Raw genomic sequence first — 15,009 nt, forward strand, 5'->3', positions numbered from 1 at the left:
GCCTGGCGAGAACAGAAAGGCAGAGCAGCGACAGCAGCTCAGACGAGAGCGCACACGAGATCGCGGTGACACTCGGAGCCAGCGCACTGGAGCTGCGCTCATCACGGCGGGGCTTTGTATCACATCTGCACTCGAGCAGGAGCGTGGGCACCAGCACAGTCCCCGTGCAGGGCCAGTGGCCAGAGGCCAACCCAAGGTGCTCCCTGTCGCACATGCACCGCTGGGARCTGCACACAGGCCACTCTGCACCCGCGCAGGCGGCGGCCACGGGCACGAGGCCGGCCCTGCCGGTGGCACCCGCAGCCAGGGCACGGCTTTGGCAGGGCTATTTTCACCTCCTCTGGGATGGCAGAGTTCCAGCCTCGCAATCCGCTCAGGAGCTTCGCCTGCCTTGAACTAGATAAGGAGGCCGAGTCCCCTCTCTGTTTGACAGATGGTCATTAAGTCTAATCCACGAAGCAGCAGTGCGGGGAGTGAGGGGAAGGAAGGGCTCGCCGTGCCCATCGCGTGAGGAGCCCACGTCTCCCCAGTGCTGCCAWCGCCCCGGCCATCCTGCTTGTGCCCAGCCCTGCGCCCACCACAGCCGCGGCTGCAGGACTGGGCTCAGCGCAAACAGCCCCCGCGGCTCCGCGCCGGCGCCCAGGGCGCTGCCCCCAAGGGCTCTGCCCAGCCTGCCCTGGGCTGCGGCCAGGCGCCAGTCCAAGACTCTGCCTCTCCTGGCTGCTCTTCTCCCCAGACCTGCTGGGGCTTCCAAGGAAACTCGGAGTAACCCAGAAAACAGAACTTTTAGCACAGCAAGTCAGCCTACGTTTGGTCCCTGAAAACAGCTTTCTTGCATATTTTGCATTTGTGCCTGTTTATGAACATGTACATGTGCCTGYTTATAAAATAAATCTGGCCCTTTAGACTCCAACAGCAAAGAAAAATTACTATGTTTGCATCTCCCTGGTCCCACGAACCTCTTTTCTAATTAAGCAGTTTGCACTGCATCTGCTACCAACTTGCTCACAATAAAAAGGAAAATCACAGGATACTAATGGCAGGAAGGCTTGCAACCAAACCAAAGCCGAGTGCACATGCTGACTTCCAACAAGTTGAAACGCTGGGCACAGACTTCCTCCACCCTAAYGGGACACGGGGCGGCAGAGGGGTCTTACCTTGGCCTTGCCCGTGCTCTGCAGGATGTGAACCAGCGCAGACGCCATCTCCTCCTTGTTCTTCACGCTCAGCGAGGGCTCCAGCACCGAGCACAGCACCATGTAGTTGTTGGTGATGTACTCAGCAAACTCTTTGTACATCTCCATGGGCAGGATGCTCATGCTCTGGTAGCGCGACTTGATGCGGATCATGGGCCCTGGGGATTTGCCCTTGCCGGGGTTGGGGCTGACCACTGGGTACCATTTCTCCACAAACTGCCGGCCCGTGACAGAGCCAACGGGGATGTTCACTTGTCCGATGAAGTTGGTCTTATCTTTCTTTTTCTTCTTGTCAGTCTCTTTGTATAAGTGCACCGTAATGTTTTTGAGTGATGGGAGGTTATTAAATTCAAAGTGCTCCCCCCAAAAGACATTATCAGTTTTCAATTTACAGGTAGTTCGTGCATAAAGAACATCATCCAGGCATAATTCACACAAGTACTTTTTCTTTGCTGGCAGGTCCTTGGCTTCAATAATCCATAACTTTAACATATTCTCTACCCTCCTGCTGTTGTCCTAAAAAAAAAAGATACAAAGGAAAAAAGGTCAAGAGAAAAACCCAAACCTATAAACARCAAAACTGGGGATATGAGTTAATTATTTCGGATGTGCTAAATGAGCAGAGGCTTAATTATACTTTATTTTAAGGAAATACTGGCTCTCAGGAATTTGCATAATAACACTACTTATGCTAATTTTCCAAATATCACTGTGCTCCCCATGTCTGCTGGTGCCAATTAATGTAAGGAACAAGAAAGATAAATTCCCTCCAAATTATAAATGTACCATTTCCAACTCTCTGCCAAGTGGGCCTCAAATGAAATAGGAAGAGGCCTTCCCAATAATTAATGGCTTTTACAAAACAAAAGCTGCATTACAGGTGCCATTGCTTTCCCCCTCTCTTTTTTCTGGTATTGCTGTTTTCCCACAGCACTGGAGTCTATTTCCTTACTATGAAAGACCAGCAATAAAGGGATCCCACTGCACACTCAGGGATTGACTCATCCATGGCTGAAATCCATCACCTCTGTAACGGAAAGCAGCATTTGCAAAATCTCGCAAGATTTTAGGACTGAAGACCAGAGTATCCAACTAAAACATCAAGAGGAACTGTGGGAAACAGACCCAGTCACACAGGAGGATCATTAAAAACCAGAAATAGGACCACGGCTTCGGTATTGTTTTAACACCGATGCGGCTAAGGATCCTAAGGATGTTTAGAGCCTCCCCAACGACCATGACCTCATCCTGGAAGAGCATCCAGGGGCAGCTGCTGCAGGAGGGGCTGAACGGCTCAAGTGCTCGCAGCTGATCCCTCGCACGGATTCTGCAGTGACCGGCTTTGTTTGGAAGCCCATCACTGAAATAGCAACCAGGGTTTATTCTGCCTGCTTCGCTCAGGAGTCCGGACGGGGACATTTTTACTGGAGATCCACAATGAGGTACTGTCGGGCCAGGAAGCGCACGCAGGAAATTACACAACAGCAGCAAAGGCCTGACAGAAATATCAAACCAGACACAGAGCGTATTGTCTAAGAAGCCAAACAAAGATGCAGAGTTAGCCAGCACTAACAGCATGATCCAAGGGGAGGGCTTACTTCCACAGCAACTGGCACATGGCATCTCAAAGGCACATGGACACGGGCACCCTCGCCCTCCGCCAAGCCCAGGAGCTCTCGCAGCAGAGGACAGGGTCTCATCACCCAAAGCTGACCAAGCTCTTTCAGATCGTGGCTACCAGGGCTGCTGTAAGGCCGGCACAGAGCTCTGGATGCAGCAGCCACGTCTGGCATGCAGGAATGCACTGGTAGAGGTTCAAGTCCTGTCCATTCCGTTGCACCCTTTCTGATATCAGGGAACCGCGTGGCACTGACCTAGCCACAATCAGCTCAGACACAGAGGGATCTCTTAGCAACCTGTAGGCCTGGATCGAATTTGTGTGCACAGTTAGGCATTTCTGATGCCAGCAATGAATTCATAGGTTCCCATCATTTGCATTTTCCATGATCAGCAGAATCACTTGTTGATTGAGCTCATCAGCTGTGAAATCCTGCAGCTGATTAGCGCTGATCAATCTTTGTTAGCTAACCCCAATGCAGAGATGAAGAAGCAGCTGTAGACTTTATTTTAGGCTGCATTTAGCCTTAGTGGATCATAAAAACGTGTATTGGATGTCCTGTGTTCTAGTGAAGAGAGGAATTTGTGTCTGWGGTTTCCAGAGGGCCTGATTCTGACGACTCAGCTGCCTCTCAGAGAAACAAATTCCGTTCCAGAACCAGACTGCCCTGCAGTTCTGCAGAACTCCCTTTGATGCCGCATCCGAGTTTCCCCAACTCGCAAGCAGACAATGCAAGCACCAGCATCAGGAAAGGAGTTATGTGAACTCCTTTTTCAGTCTTGTAACTGTGCTGGCAGTTACCAGCCATCTGTCCCAGAGCTTTTGGAAGGTGGAAAATCCTATATAAGTGACAAGTATCATTAGTAAGAGAGCAAGACTGAAGCTTCTTGAGATCTGAACATTTCACAGCAACAGCTGTAAGCAGCATGTGCTGCGAAAAGGGGGGAAGAAATAATTAGCATTTTGCTGTAAATATAATTGTGGAAGAAAGCAGTACGGAGAAAAGCTGACCCACAATCACACTTAGTGAAAGGACAACACGTCCCTTGCTGCGATTCTGTGCTGGGCTTTAAAAAGCAATAGCAAGGAAGCGAACGTGAGCGGAGGCGATGCCTCAAAGCCACTACCTTATTTGGGTGCACGGCACGCCGCAAGTTTTCCATCCATTTATCTCGCTCCGCTGCAGAACGACAGGAGAAGCACTTACTTCCTGATGAAGTCGTCACCTACAGGGAAAGGAACAGGATTATATCTTGACCAGAACATGCAGACTGTGTTTTGGGGGAGCGGGAGAGAGCAGGGAAAAGCACTGGTGGATTCTCCCCCATCTCTCCTCAGCAAACAGCTTTACCCAAGCATGAAACAACAGCACCTAAGGCTAACGGAAAGGGAGCGACTCTGCATGCCACAGAATTAATCATGGACGCAAACCCCAATTACTCACTCTCTCTCCCACCAGAAGACACTAGATTTGGAGCCCTACACGTGAGACGCTTTCGATCCCCAAGGTCCACAAGAGAGTGCAAATCCTCAGGTGCGTTTCAGGAGCACGTACGAGCCGCCAGCTCCCGGGGAGCGTRAGCAGCATCTCCCGGGCTCGGCCAAAGCGGTGGCCACCAGCTCCCTGCTATCCAGCACACCAGGAAGGCTTCCTCAGCAGCAGCTACTGAGCCAGGGTCTAAAAGGCCAAAATGCTCCAAGGCCCTGCCCAGCCACGACTCTGAACTAGAGGAGGCCTCTCACATACACATACTCCTCAAAGAAATATCTCCTTTAGGCCGTGCAGGAGAGCTGCTGGACTGTGACTGCAGAACTACCAATTCTGTGCTCCTCTTAAAAGCCTCCTTCAGCTGCTCTGACCTTCTTGGTATTCACGGCACTTGGCAATGCCCAGTACTGCTCTTTATGTACCTCACTGTGTGCACAGGACCCGGCTGGTACTTYAACTAACTCCCCTCCGAGTTCCCTTTCCTCCAGTTCCAAGCTGGACCTACCAGTGTGATCCTCACCATGTCCCAGTGTTTGTTTCTACACACTGTGCACGGGGTTATCTGCTTCTGTGAGACGCAAACTCCTTTAATTTCACACATCTCCCAGCAGCCTAACCTGTTCTTAAAGCAGAGCTGGTACTCACCAAGGTTTGTCATTAGCTGACCTCAAAGGYGAGCTGAACACATCCCCTCCTTTGAACACAGGCGTTTTCTAACCAGAGCAAAATGACAAGAGGCCTCTCCTGTCTTTCTGCAGCAAATGCAAGAAACCCTCGAGCCCTTGATGCTCCAGTTCCCTCCTTTGGGCTCAGTGCAGACACGCTTCCCTGTCCTTACACGCTTTCATTTTCTGATCTGCAAAACTAAAAGTTCTTCTAGACCCAAGTTAGCTTCTCTTTCTAAGAACAGATGAATCCATATTGACAGACACAGTTGTATTATCTTTACAGCAGCCTTCACCCTCTCAGCCTCAGTGTATTTCCAGCTYCTTCAAAGTTTCCCATTACAAACCYGGTCTGCTTCACGTGCTGCTGCAGATGCTCCTGTCAGCCTATACCCTTGAACCCCCACGGAGGTCTCTGGGAGCCCAGAGACCCAGACCYGGATGCTGTGCGGTTGCCGGTGCCCGCAGCGATGCCCATGTCCCGGTGATCCTCTGCCTCTAGCCTCGTCTCAGGACACCTCCCAAGCCAGCCCTCAGGTCGAGCACAGTCCCACACTTGCTCGGGATGACACCCATGGACACCAGGCAGAGCCGCATTCCTTCAGCGGATGCTGTGACGTCCAACAGCCAGTTACAAGGACCACAAAAGTACCAATTAGGTTTTAAGTACAGAGCTCACAATGAAGCATCAAGGAAGACAAACAGCACACAAGCAGAGCTCAGCAACTGCCAAATCATCGTCATCTTCTAAGGCCTCAAGTCTGCTCAGACAAGAACCTAAAACTTCAGGACTTGAGGCATGTCCTAGTTCTAAGGTATCTAATCCGATTTAGCAAGACTCAGGATCACCTCTGTTCAGGTCCAAAGAGCAGAGCCCAGAACTCTCCGGGTACAGCCAGGCCGTGCGGCTGCAGTCACAGCCATGTTCCATACCCCAAAGTGGGAAAAACCCACTCAAATTCAAAGTAAGGTCCACAAAATTGAATTCCCACTGACTGCTTAGAAATTAGTTAATAAAGGAGGAACCGGTCAAACACACTTCTCAGTGAGCTGGGCTGTGCTCTCTCTCCTCCAAGGCCATTTTTCTTCTCTTTTGTTTTGACAGGAACTCTGTRCACAAATGCATTTGAACACTGCTCTCAGACTAGAGAATTAGGCAGCAATCTCTGTAGAAGGGAATAATAACTTGTTCCTCAAAAAAGTTCTCTTTAAGAGAAGTTGTTTTTAGGGGCACACGTTGATCCTACTGAACTCAAAAGGACTCCTATCCAAATAAATAAGAACAAGATTTGGTCATCTTTCTATTAGATCYGTTAATTAAATGTCACTGCCTTTATTAGCTATCTGTTAAGTAGAATATCTAATATACTTTATTGCTACACATAAGTAAATACATTGGCATTGACTTGCCATGGTAAAATTTATGATTTAATTCCAAATCAATTACCCATTAACTAGTTATTCAGAACCTTGGAACTGTAAGTGCTGCACTTGGCGAGAGCCGGGGAACTCTCCTGGGCCCAAACAGAGACTCTTTATCCAGTGGCAACTGAAGGTCCCATCTAGCATGTGAACTGCAAACTGTCATCTCCCCGTCGGTACAATAGTATCTTGGCTTTGATCTCTGACATGAACATCATATGTAGTAATGATCTCTGTGAGAGATTARTTAGCTCAATAAAGAGCACATTCTGGTCTCATCAAGTTTTTGGATATGCAGAAATATTGTTAAGGTACAGCATAAACTCAATTAACTAATGCATATTAATGCATTAATATCGAAACTGTTCCTTATTCACATTAGTTATCCATTATCCTTGGACAGGTGACCCTAAACCAAACAAAAATTTGTCACTTTAAAAACATCTTAGAAAGAGCATGGGCTGCTCAAACTACATTTCAAGGAACCTCAGCTGGGGACCAATGAAGGTGGTACCCTAGTTAATGAAGCTGTTTCACTCAAAATCTTTCCTGAGCAAAAATTAAGGTCTCAGGCTAATACAAACGCTCACACCTGAGCTGCAGTGGGGCAAACGAAGCCGGAGACGGGCCCGGGGCAGCCCTCGACGCTGCGCTGGGCGGCCAGGGAGCCAGCGGGGCTGCGCAAGCACCGGCAGATGTCTGCACTGCTGGGCTAAACCCATCACTAACTGTCCCCTGCTCAGGCAAGGCCAGGATGCAGCTCCAAGGTTTTAGCTGGGTTTTCTTTGTCCTGGTTCCACATTCTCCTGGCTGTGTCCTGCCAYGGCCTGGACACGAGCTCCACAATGGGGCAAGTCTTAGGTCTGCCAAGACAGCACCAAAATCCCTCGATCCTCATTCCCATTCCTGCTCCTAGTCACTGGGGCCTCACTAATGGTCGAGGCCATTTGGAGCCAGTCCCTTTTACCAGACCAGGCTGCCTATTGTGTATTTAGCAGACGCAGCACAGGCAGTGGCACTAGATAATCCTGCTGACTGCGAGGTCTTTCTCCCAGAAAAGAAGATGACGTTAAATATATATTTTTTTGAAATATCAATGAAGAAAATGAATAAATAGGGCTTGCCAAGTACTCAGCAAGTCCAGAAAGGCAAGTCTCTTAGAACTAAACACGCCGAAGCAGCCGGATCACGGTGCCCATGGAGCCGGGGGCCGCAGTCGTGCGTGCGAGCCCCGCGGAGCCGGCCGCCTCTCCACGAGCCGCTCAGGTTTCTCCACTGCAGGTGGCTCTGGCACGCCTCGCTTCCTGCTCCGTTTGCTGGGCTGCCAGCAGCCCACAGGCCCGTCACACGCCGAGGAGCAGCGTGCAGAGCCACCCAGCCCCGCACAGCCGAACGGCAGGAACTTCCTAGACACCCTCCACTGCCCGGGGCCGCACCATGAGGAGCAGATAAGTCACAGCAGCGCAAGGCCCGTGTTGCCCAACGCCAGCACCGCTTCCCTTCTCAACTTCAGGGTGCCAAAGCGCCTGCCCCTCGCTGGCCTCTGCGCTGCACAGCTGCCCGCGGCGAGGCTGCGGCACCGTGCCGCGCGGCGCCGCGCGGGGCCACCCTGCTCAACCCTCCTGCCCCGCKGCCCAAGGGCGCCGCCAGCCCCTCGCCTCCGCCAGCCCCGCACAGCGCGCAGGGATTGCGGACGCTGCGCAGAAGGGATTTGGAAAGATCTGCAAACTCATTTCATTTCTGACCTAAATCAGCCTCTGAAAGAGGCTCTCCAGAGATGCAAGTCCAATGCATTAACACAAGATGCCATTTAGCTCTCACCTAAGTCCTTCCCTCCGGAGCTTGCTGATGAGTAACCATCGGTTACAAATCAATGTCCCTTTTGTTTTCTGGCATTCTTCCTTTCCTCCACAGGATTTGCAGAGCAGCAATTAACATGATCTTTTTCTGTATGACTCTTCTTTATCCAGCTCACTTAAAAATAAAATTTGCTTCCTCCTTAGAGATGCATGACTTGTGTAATTCCCTCTCAGTCAACTTTCTGCAAGCACCGTTCACATCCTTCCCCCTGCTCTTGTGTGCTGAACAGAATTGGTAAACAACTCTAATATTATGGATGTCACATCTATTCTCCATCTAGCTTCATTTTATCTTTCTTGAGTGCAATGTAATAGAGGCCATATAATTTACAAAACGGTTCTCCTCCTGACCTGCCGCACTCGCACAATTCTACACGGAATGAACAGCACTGGAAAATTTATAGCTCTGCCCACTTCACAGTTTATGTTTGGAGCTATTTTTTTTTTTAAAGAATGTTCCAATGTTCCTTTGTCACCTGTTTAAATTTTAAGAAATGAATTTTCATTCATTTCTTTCAAAATGCACTGATTCCAGTACTGAAAAAAATCTTAATCTTTGCTGTCTGACTGTTCATTGATCCTGACGAGGTCATCTGCATCTAGCACTGCGCATCCAAAACACCTGCATTCTCCTTAGCCCCCTTGGAGCATGATCCAAGATCCAAGCAGGGACACACAGTTTATCTGTTCTTCTCCCTCCAAGTATAAAGAGGCTACCTGCTCCTCACAGAAACACAGATATTCACCACCTTACTGCTGCAGGAAAACCATTTCCCCATTCTACCTACGTTTATCCACTATCAAAAGCAACGCTTTGTCTTCCATAAAGCAGGATAAATAATCATAAAGTGATACTACATGCACTATGTACGTTTTTTGGCGCACCTCCACTTCCTGCTAGTGACCTCACATGCCACAGCAGATGATATCCCCACAAAAGTTGAAAAGTCACAGATCTTTCATTTACCCAAACAAGGAGTAAAACTTGGCTTTCCTAGACAAAGTCCTCAATTCTACTTCCACTGACAACAGTAGGATCTCCTTGTGACCATGTAAAACATTGTTGTGAACAGAGAAAACAGATTAGTGCCTTTTCATATCTACATGAACATAAAATACTAATTGATGCTCTACTAACAGAGCCCTCAGTAGTGCAGCACCTGTGCCAGGAACAAGTGCTGCTAAAATGGCTACAGGGCAAACAGCTCAGAGCTCTGATTTTATGGGCATGCTTCTCCTCATAAACATGAAGTAATTTGCTCCTATGAAACGGCCTCTTTGTGCAGCAGTTCAGAGCTGAAACATTTCAGCGGAGCGAGTGTCCAAGATGGGATGCTGCACCCTGCTTCCCAAGCAGCCACGTAACGTGATGGAAACGGCCACGGACAGCCACGAAGGAGCCTTACCTCGAAGCAGTAGTCCTGCCCCAGGATGCTGCTGTGCACCGGCTTGATGACCACCTCCTCCTCCATGCTGAGATCCAGGGCCTCGACGGCGCTGCTGGGGCTGAGCAGGGACTCGTGGGAGCGCGATTCTTTCAGCCTCGGCATTAGATGGGATCTAGAGGAGGAATGTAACGGCATCAGTGGGCAGTTTCCTTCCCAGAGAGCTGATTAAGTCCATCTGTTAGCAACAACTGCAGAATATTCCGGGGAATTTTTTGCCATGAGGTAACAGAGGGCCTGGAATAGCAGGGACTGCTCTATGGCCCATTTATAATTTAGTGAACAGGTTCTATTACGGGCTCTATTTATAGCAGAAAGGTTGTTTTTCTCCCAAACTCTGATGCAGTCTAGACTACATCAGAGGTTGATACAAGTGTCTCTGCATGGCAGGACATGTCTCTAGATGGATGTAAACCTGCCRCATGACACTCTTCCAACACCTTGGAACTACGACTGTATCAGCGGGGCGGGATGTCCCCAACAGCAAGGGATGCGCTTGGCTGCGCCTGCACGTGAGTGGGATCCACGAGCAACAAATTTCACTCACTTTTCAGCACCCAGTCCCAACTGACACAAGAAGTCAACTGAAATTGGGGAGAACCCAAAGATGAAACCCGAGAACGCGCTCAGTGCGACGCGAGGGAGGCTGCAGTCCCCGCACGGCCCCTTCTCCACCACGTCACACACACATTTGAGCAGGGGTGCAGCGCCGGGTGCACCAGCACGCGGTAACCGATGAGCTGGGGGCTCACGTGCTCCGAGCGGTCGTTACGCAGACACCAGGATGGAGGCAGTGTGGAAAATAAGGCCATGATAGCCCTATCGACTGCTCTAAATGCTCTGGAGTCCCACTGGCAGCATTAGCAGCAGGGAGCCCACCGCCAGCGAGCACTACACCATTCCCAGAGATAGCCAATACAATCAATGGAGCTGTAACTCTTAAAGCAAAATCAGAGAGCTCAAGGGGGAAAGAAAAAAAAAAAGAAAGGCTAGCTAGGTACTCCCACATAAAACACAAAATCATACAACGGCAAAGGAAAAAATAACTTGAGAGCAGGAGCAGAAGAAAGAGCTGCTTTCTCTGCAGTCTGCACAATGAAAAAGCTCCTGCACCAGCCAGCTCTCAAAAGCTGCGGCTCCCGCAGGCCTGACCTGCGAACCCCGCGGGCAGCACTTCGTGCTGCTGCTGCAGCCAGGCCCTGGGCCTGCCCCGCAAGGAGCGYGCCGGCTGCCTCTGGGGCAGGATCTCCAGGGCCAAGATCCGCGAGGCCGAGCTATTCCCGGTGCCCAGCCCCACCACGACACTCCCAACATCTGCCAGATTGCTTTGCCGGCACGTACCGAGTTTTGTCATTCCCTGGAATAAAACTAACCAAAAAAAGGGGCAATGTCAACAGCGCTGGCAAAGTTTATAGCTTCCAGTCAACCGCATGCCAAGCGGCACCCAGGAAAGASTCCAAGTAGAGCGGAAGACGAGTGGCACTGAAAGACAGGCAGGTGCCTCTCCAGCCTTCCATGAGGACTTGTGCCATCGGCAGCCCCCGCGGTGGTAACAGAGCAGCCTGCCGCTGGCTGGGCCAGCCGGGAGCGCCCAACGGGCAGCGCTCACCCGAGGGCTCAGGGAGCGGCAGGGCCCGAGGCGGCAGGCGCTGCCCAAGGGCCGAGGGGCAGCTCAGCCTCCRGGCTGCTCGTGCTCCTGCGGCCGCCGAGGCTCCCGGCTGGGCCGCTCTGCCCGTGCCTCCCGACACGTCTGCGGGACGGGCCGGGACCTCGCGGGCCCTTCCCGAGGGGCAGTCCCTCGACAGGCGAATCCCCTCACATTAACACAGACATGGACGGGACTGGAGTTGCCGCTGGAAGCTAAAGGCTCTGGAGCCCATTAGCAATTCTCGAAGCTGCCCACTCATCCCGTATCTGCTGGGGATAAATTGATCTTTAGGAAYTAAGCACAGTCATTTCCCAGTACTTTGTGGCAATTTAACACTATTTTCAAAGAAGAGGGGTCCATGTCCTTTTTCTCTGAATGATACTGTAAATTAACTCTAATACAGATCAAGTTGCCCCTGGGTGCTGAGCACGGTACCAAAAAGTATCCAGCAGAACAGAAACTGCCGTTACAGACTGTTCAGCTCCCCCTGACAAACCCGGAAYTAAGGCATTTGCGGTACATGTTGTTTCCATGATTTACAGAGGAAATTAGAAAGCCAAGTGATCAAGTTGGGGCTCGTGTTCTCATGCAGGCACTGACCCCCTGGACCCAAACACCCGCTCAGGAGCCACACACAGGAGCCCACGTCTGCTCGCCAACCCGCACCACAGCTCCACGGCAAGCAGGGTTTGCCCAAGATCAAAACAAGTCCTTTTCTCGTCTGAAATTCCTGCAGCTGCAAGGCCACGGGCAGGAATGCACAYGTGCAACAACAAGAATTAATGGGGGGAGATTCTCAGGACATAATAATGAACAAATTCCCCAAAATACAGCTTTATATTCCTCAACAATCTGGTACCTCTGGGAACCCCACAGCTAATGGGATGTTTTGCCGGAGGTGAGGCTATTTGCCAGACTCTTTAGTGAGCAGGATGGACTCCCGTGATGTCCTCCACCCCTCAAGGGCTGATCAAATACAATGCGAGTCCGCAACAATAAAATCCTTTCCCRGATGCCATGTTATACAGGGTGGGTGATGTGGGTCTCAATCCAGCCTTAAAAGCCTGGCAACCTGCCTATGCACCAAGAGCTAAACGGGGAGGCACCACTGCTCAGCAGCTCCTCTGAAACACCCATGGAGGGGCCGGGAGCGCCGGGGTGGCTGCATCCTGCCCGGCGCTGCCACCGCTGCCCTTGGAAGCCCGGCTGCTCCGGAGTGCTCCGCCAGCCGCAGGACACTCCCGAGCCAGGCAGGGCTGCTATGGATCACCAGGCTTCGAAGGACACGCTATCCCTTCATTTTAATACCCATGGCAAGAGGAGAAAAACATTTCTCATGTCCTCTAGCAACGTGACATTTGCAGCAGAAATCCATTTACTGGAAGATGTTTGCAAGCCCCTGTCACAGTTCCCATAAACTTCCTTTTATATTAACAGTAAAAAAAATTACGCTGCTAATGCCATAAACTGCTTCCCTGACGCAGAGGGCAAGGACACTGCTCTCATGGAGAGGACACTCAGCCTCTGTCATGCYGGGGAGAGGGAACACAAGTCCCCAACACGTACATGGAGCTGAAGCGCCTGCAGCAACGATGCCTCCAATGTCCCAGACCGCAGGAGAGCTGGAGGGCTTCGTTCAAAGACAGCTCAAGGGAGAGGGCTGGCCATGGAGAACAACATGCCAAACCCTCCTGGGATGGAGGGCTGCAGAAATAATAAGTGCACCACGYGGCGGGGGCATCCCCCAGCGCCCGGGCAGGAGCCTCTGCTCACGCAGGTGACGCTGCAGCAGCATCTGGGACTCCTGCTCCTCTGATGGTCACCCTAGGGCCGCTGAACTGAGTGCCCCAATGGCCAAACTCACCTTAAATGTCACTCGCTTGCTGCAGATCCGCACTTCCAAGGTTACAGCTGTTTCTTTCCATGGCCCTGCCATCAGTTATTAAAATACAGCACATAAATCAAGGCAGAAGGACAAGCCCTCCTCTGCTGCTGGGATTTTGATTTCAGGGCTGGGTTTCTCTCAGTGTGGACAGCAACTGTCCATCTGCAGACTTGGCATCGCACACCGACCAGAGGGACGAGGGGGCATTTGGGCTCAGCTCTTTCAAGAATAATAAAGATGCCTTGCTGAGACTGCAAGGAAGGCAAATATTCAGGCCCCGTCTACGTGGATYTTTTTGAAAATTGGCTTTGTGCCTTGAACTCATCTGCACTTACCCCAGAACTGCTGTCTGGGGAACAGAAGCCCTCAAAGGGGCAACAMTGACCTGTAACCTCTTGTGATCCACTCTGATTTCGGAGCCTCGCCCGCTCCAAACTACCTGTCTGCTGCCTTCTCTGGCTGTACAACGACAACTTTCCTAATGCGGCTGACAACCCCAGGTCTACACTCCCTATCCCACAAGCAGTCCCAGAGGGATCTACTCTGCTAAATCAGACTCAACCTGTGACTCTTCCTGTTCAGGAAACACAGCAAACGTGTCTTACCAAGGGCTAACACATCTCTTCCCTGACCCAACCACAACGGGGGTCTTTAAGGCAACTCTGGCACTCCTCACTGCACRCTTTGGCTTAGCCCCAAGATCCCAAAGCACTGGCAAAGACTGTGAGGGTCATGGGCAGCCTGGAGAGAATTTAATTCTGACCGCCTCCAGCCTAGGGATTAGGACTTGTTAAGCCAGAGTAAAATGGACAACTCCAGGAAACCCATTTTCACCATCAGGTGAGAGAAGGATTTCAACAGCCTCACAAGGTAATAATCGAACCCAACGCCACCTGCTCCAAATTTCACAAGAGGCAGCAGAGACGGGGGCTGGGAGACCCTGCAAACGCCGACCTATCCCACCTGGGACTCGGGAGACTCTCAGCAGCCCCTACCGAAGCCAGGACCTGTCCTCGGCGATGAGCCCCGGCTGCTCCTCGGCCGCCTTCCCTTGGCGGCGCCTGCAAAGCAGCCTCTCCTGGAGCTGGTGCCACGGGCCTCCCCAGCACCGCCCAGTTCCACCGGCTCCCCACTAACCTGTCCACCACCCGCACCTTCAGCTGCCCCGGCGGCTCGGCCGGCGAGCGTTCTGCTGGCGCTGAACAAGCAACGTTATGGGAATAAACGGGAGAAACCGCTCTGTGCAATTCGTGGACCTCCAGAGGAGAAATCGCTTTTCTTCCTGTCTGGCAGGATGTGYGGGTGAAGTCCACGCACACGATAAACACGTCCTCTGCTACAGCCACGTCCACCCAGGTTCTGTCCGTGCATTTTCCGAGCCCACTTGCCGGGGGAGGTGGGCACACCTGCAGTCTCGCGTCCAGGCGCGTTCCAGCCCGTGCCACCCGCAGCGAGGCAGGGGCAGGACACTTAGGAGACGAGTCCACTCTGCACCCACCACCACCAGGAACCCTCATGGTGCCCGGCGAAGGTGGCCCGTGCAAACCTYCCGGGCCCAGGGACGACAACGCCACTGGCACCGCGCCCGGCACGGCGGTGGCTCCGTGCGCCCCACGCCAAGCGCAGCGCCGGGGAGGCACCGACGGCCTCCCCGTTTACCGGGGACGCTTGATCGCGAACGCTTCTTACCGTGAGTCGGGAGGCGGAACGGGCGCAAGAGCGGCCAAGCGCGCGGGGCCCTCGCCCTGCAGCGGCCCCGGCCAGGCTCTGCTCCGGATTAAC

The 15,009-nt window shown here is 52.0% G+C and overlaps 1 protein-coding gene across 3 annotated transcripts in view; it reads right to left on the reverse strand.

Annotated features, from left to right (window-relative positions):
- Positions 1–15,009, reverse strand: part of DAB2IP (DAB2 interacting protein) — a 154,876-nt gene that overhangs the window by 28,762 nt on the left and 111,105 nt on the right. For all 3 annotated transcript variants that reach the window (XM_026049498.1, XM_026049497.1, XM_026049499.1), the window contains 3 exons: positions 9,656–9,809; positions 3,942–4,040; positions 1,158–1,712 (listed from right to left, as the gene is read on the reverse strand). In XM_026049498.1, coding sequence (XP_025905283.1) covers positions 1,158–1,712; positions 3,942–4,040; positions 9,656–9,809 — 808 coding nt within the window. The remainder of the gene's footprint in view (positions 1–1,157; positions 1,713–3,941; positions 4,041–9,655; positions 9,810–15,009) is intronic.

Source organism: Nothoprocta perdicaria, unplaced genomic scaffold (assembly GCF_003342845.1).
Source record: "Nothoprocta perdicaria isolate Ctin4 unplaced genomic scaffold, notPer1 scaffold_6, whole genome shotgun sequence".
In the NCBI taxonomy this organism is placed as follows: domain Eukaryota; kingdom Metazoa; phylum Chordata; class Aves; order Tinamiformes; family Tinamidae; genus Nothoprocta; species Nothoprocta perdicaria.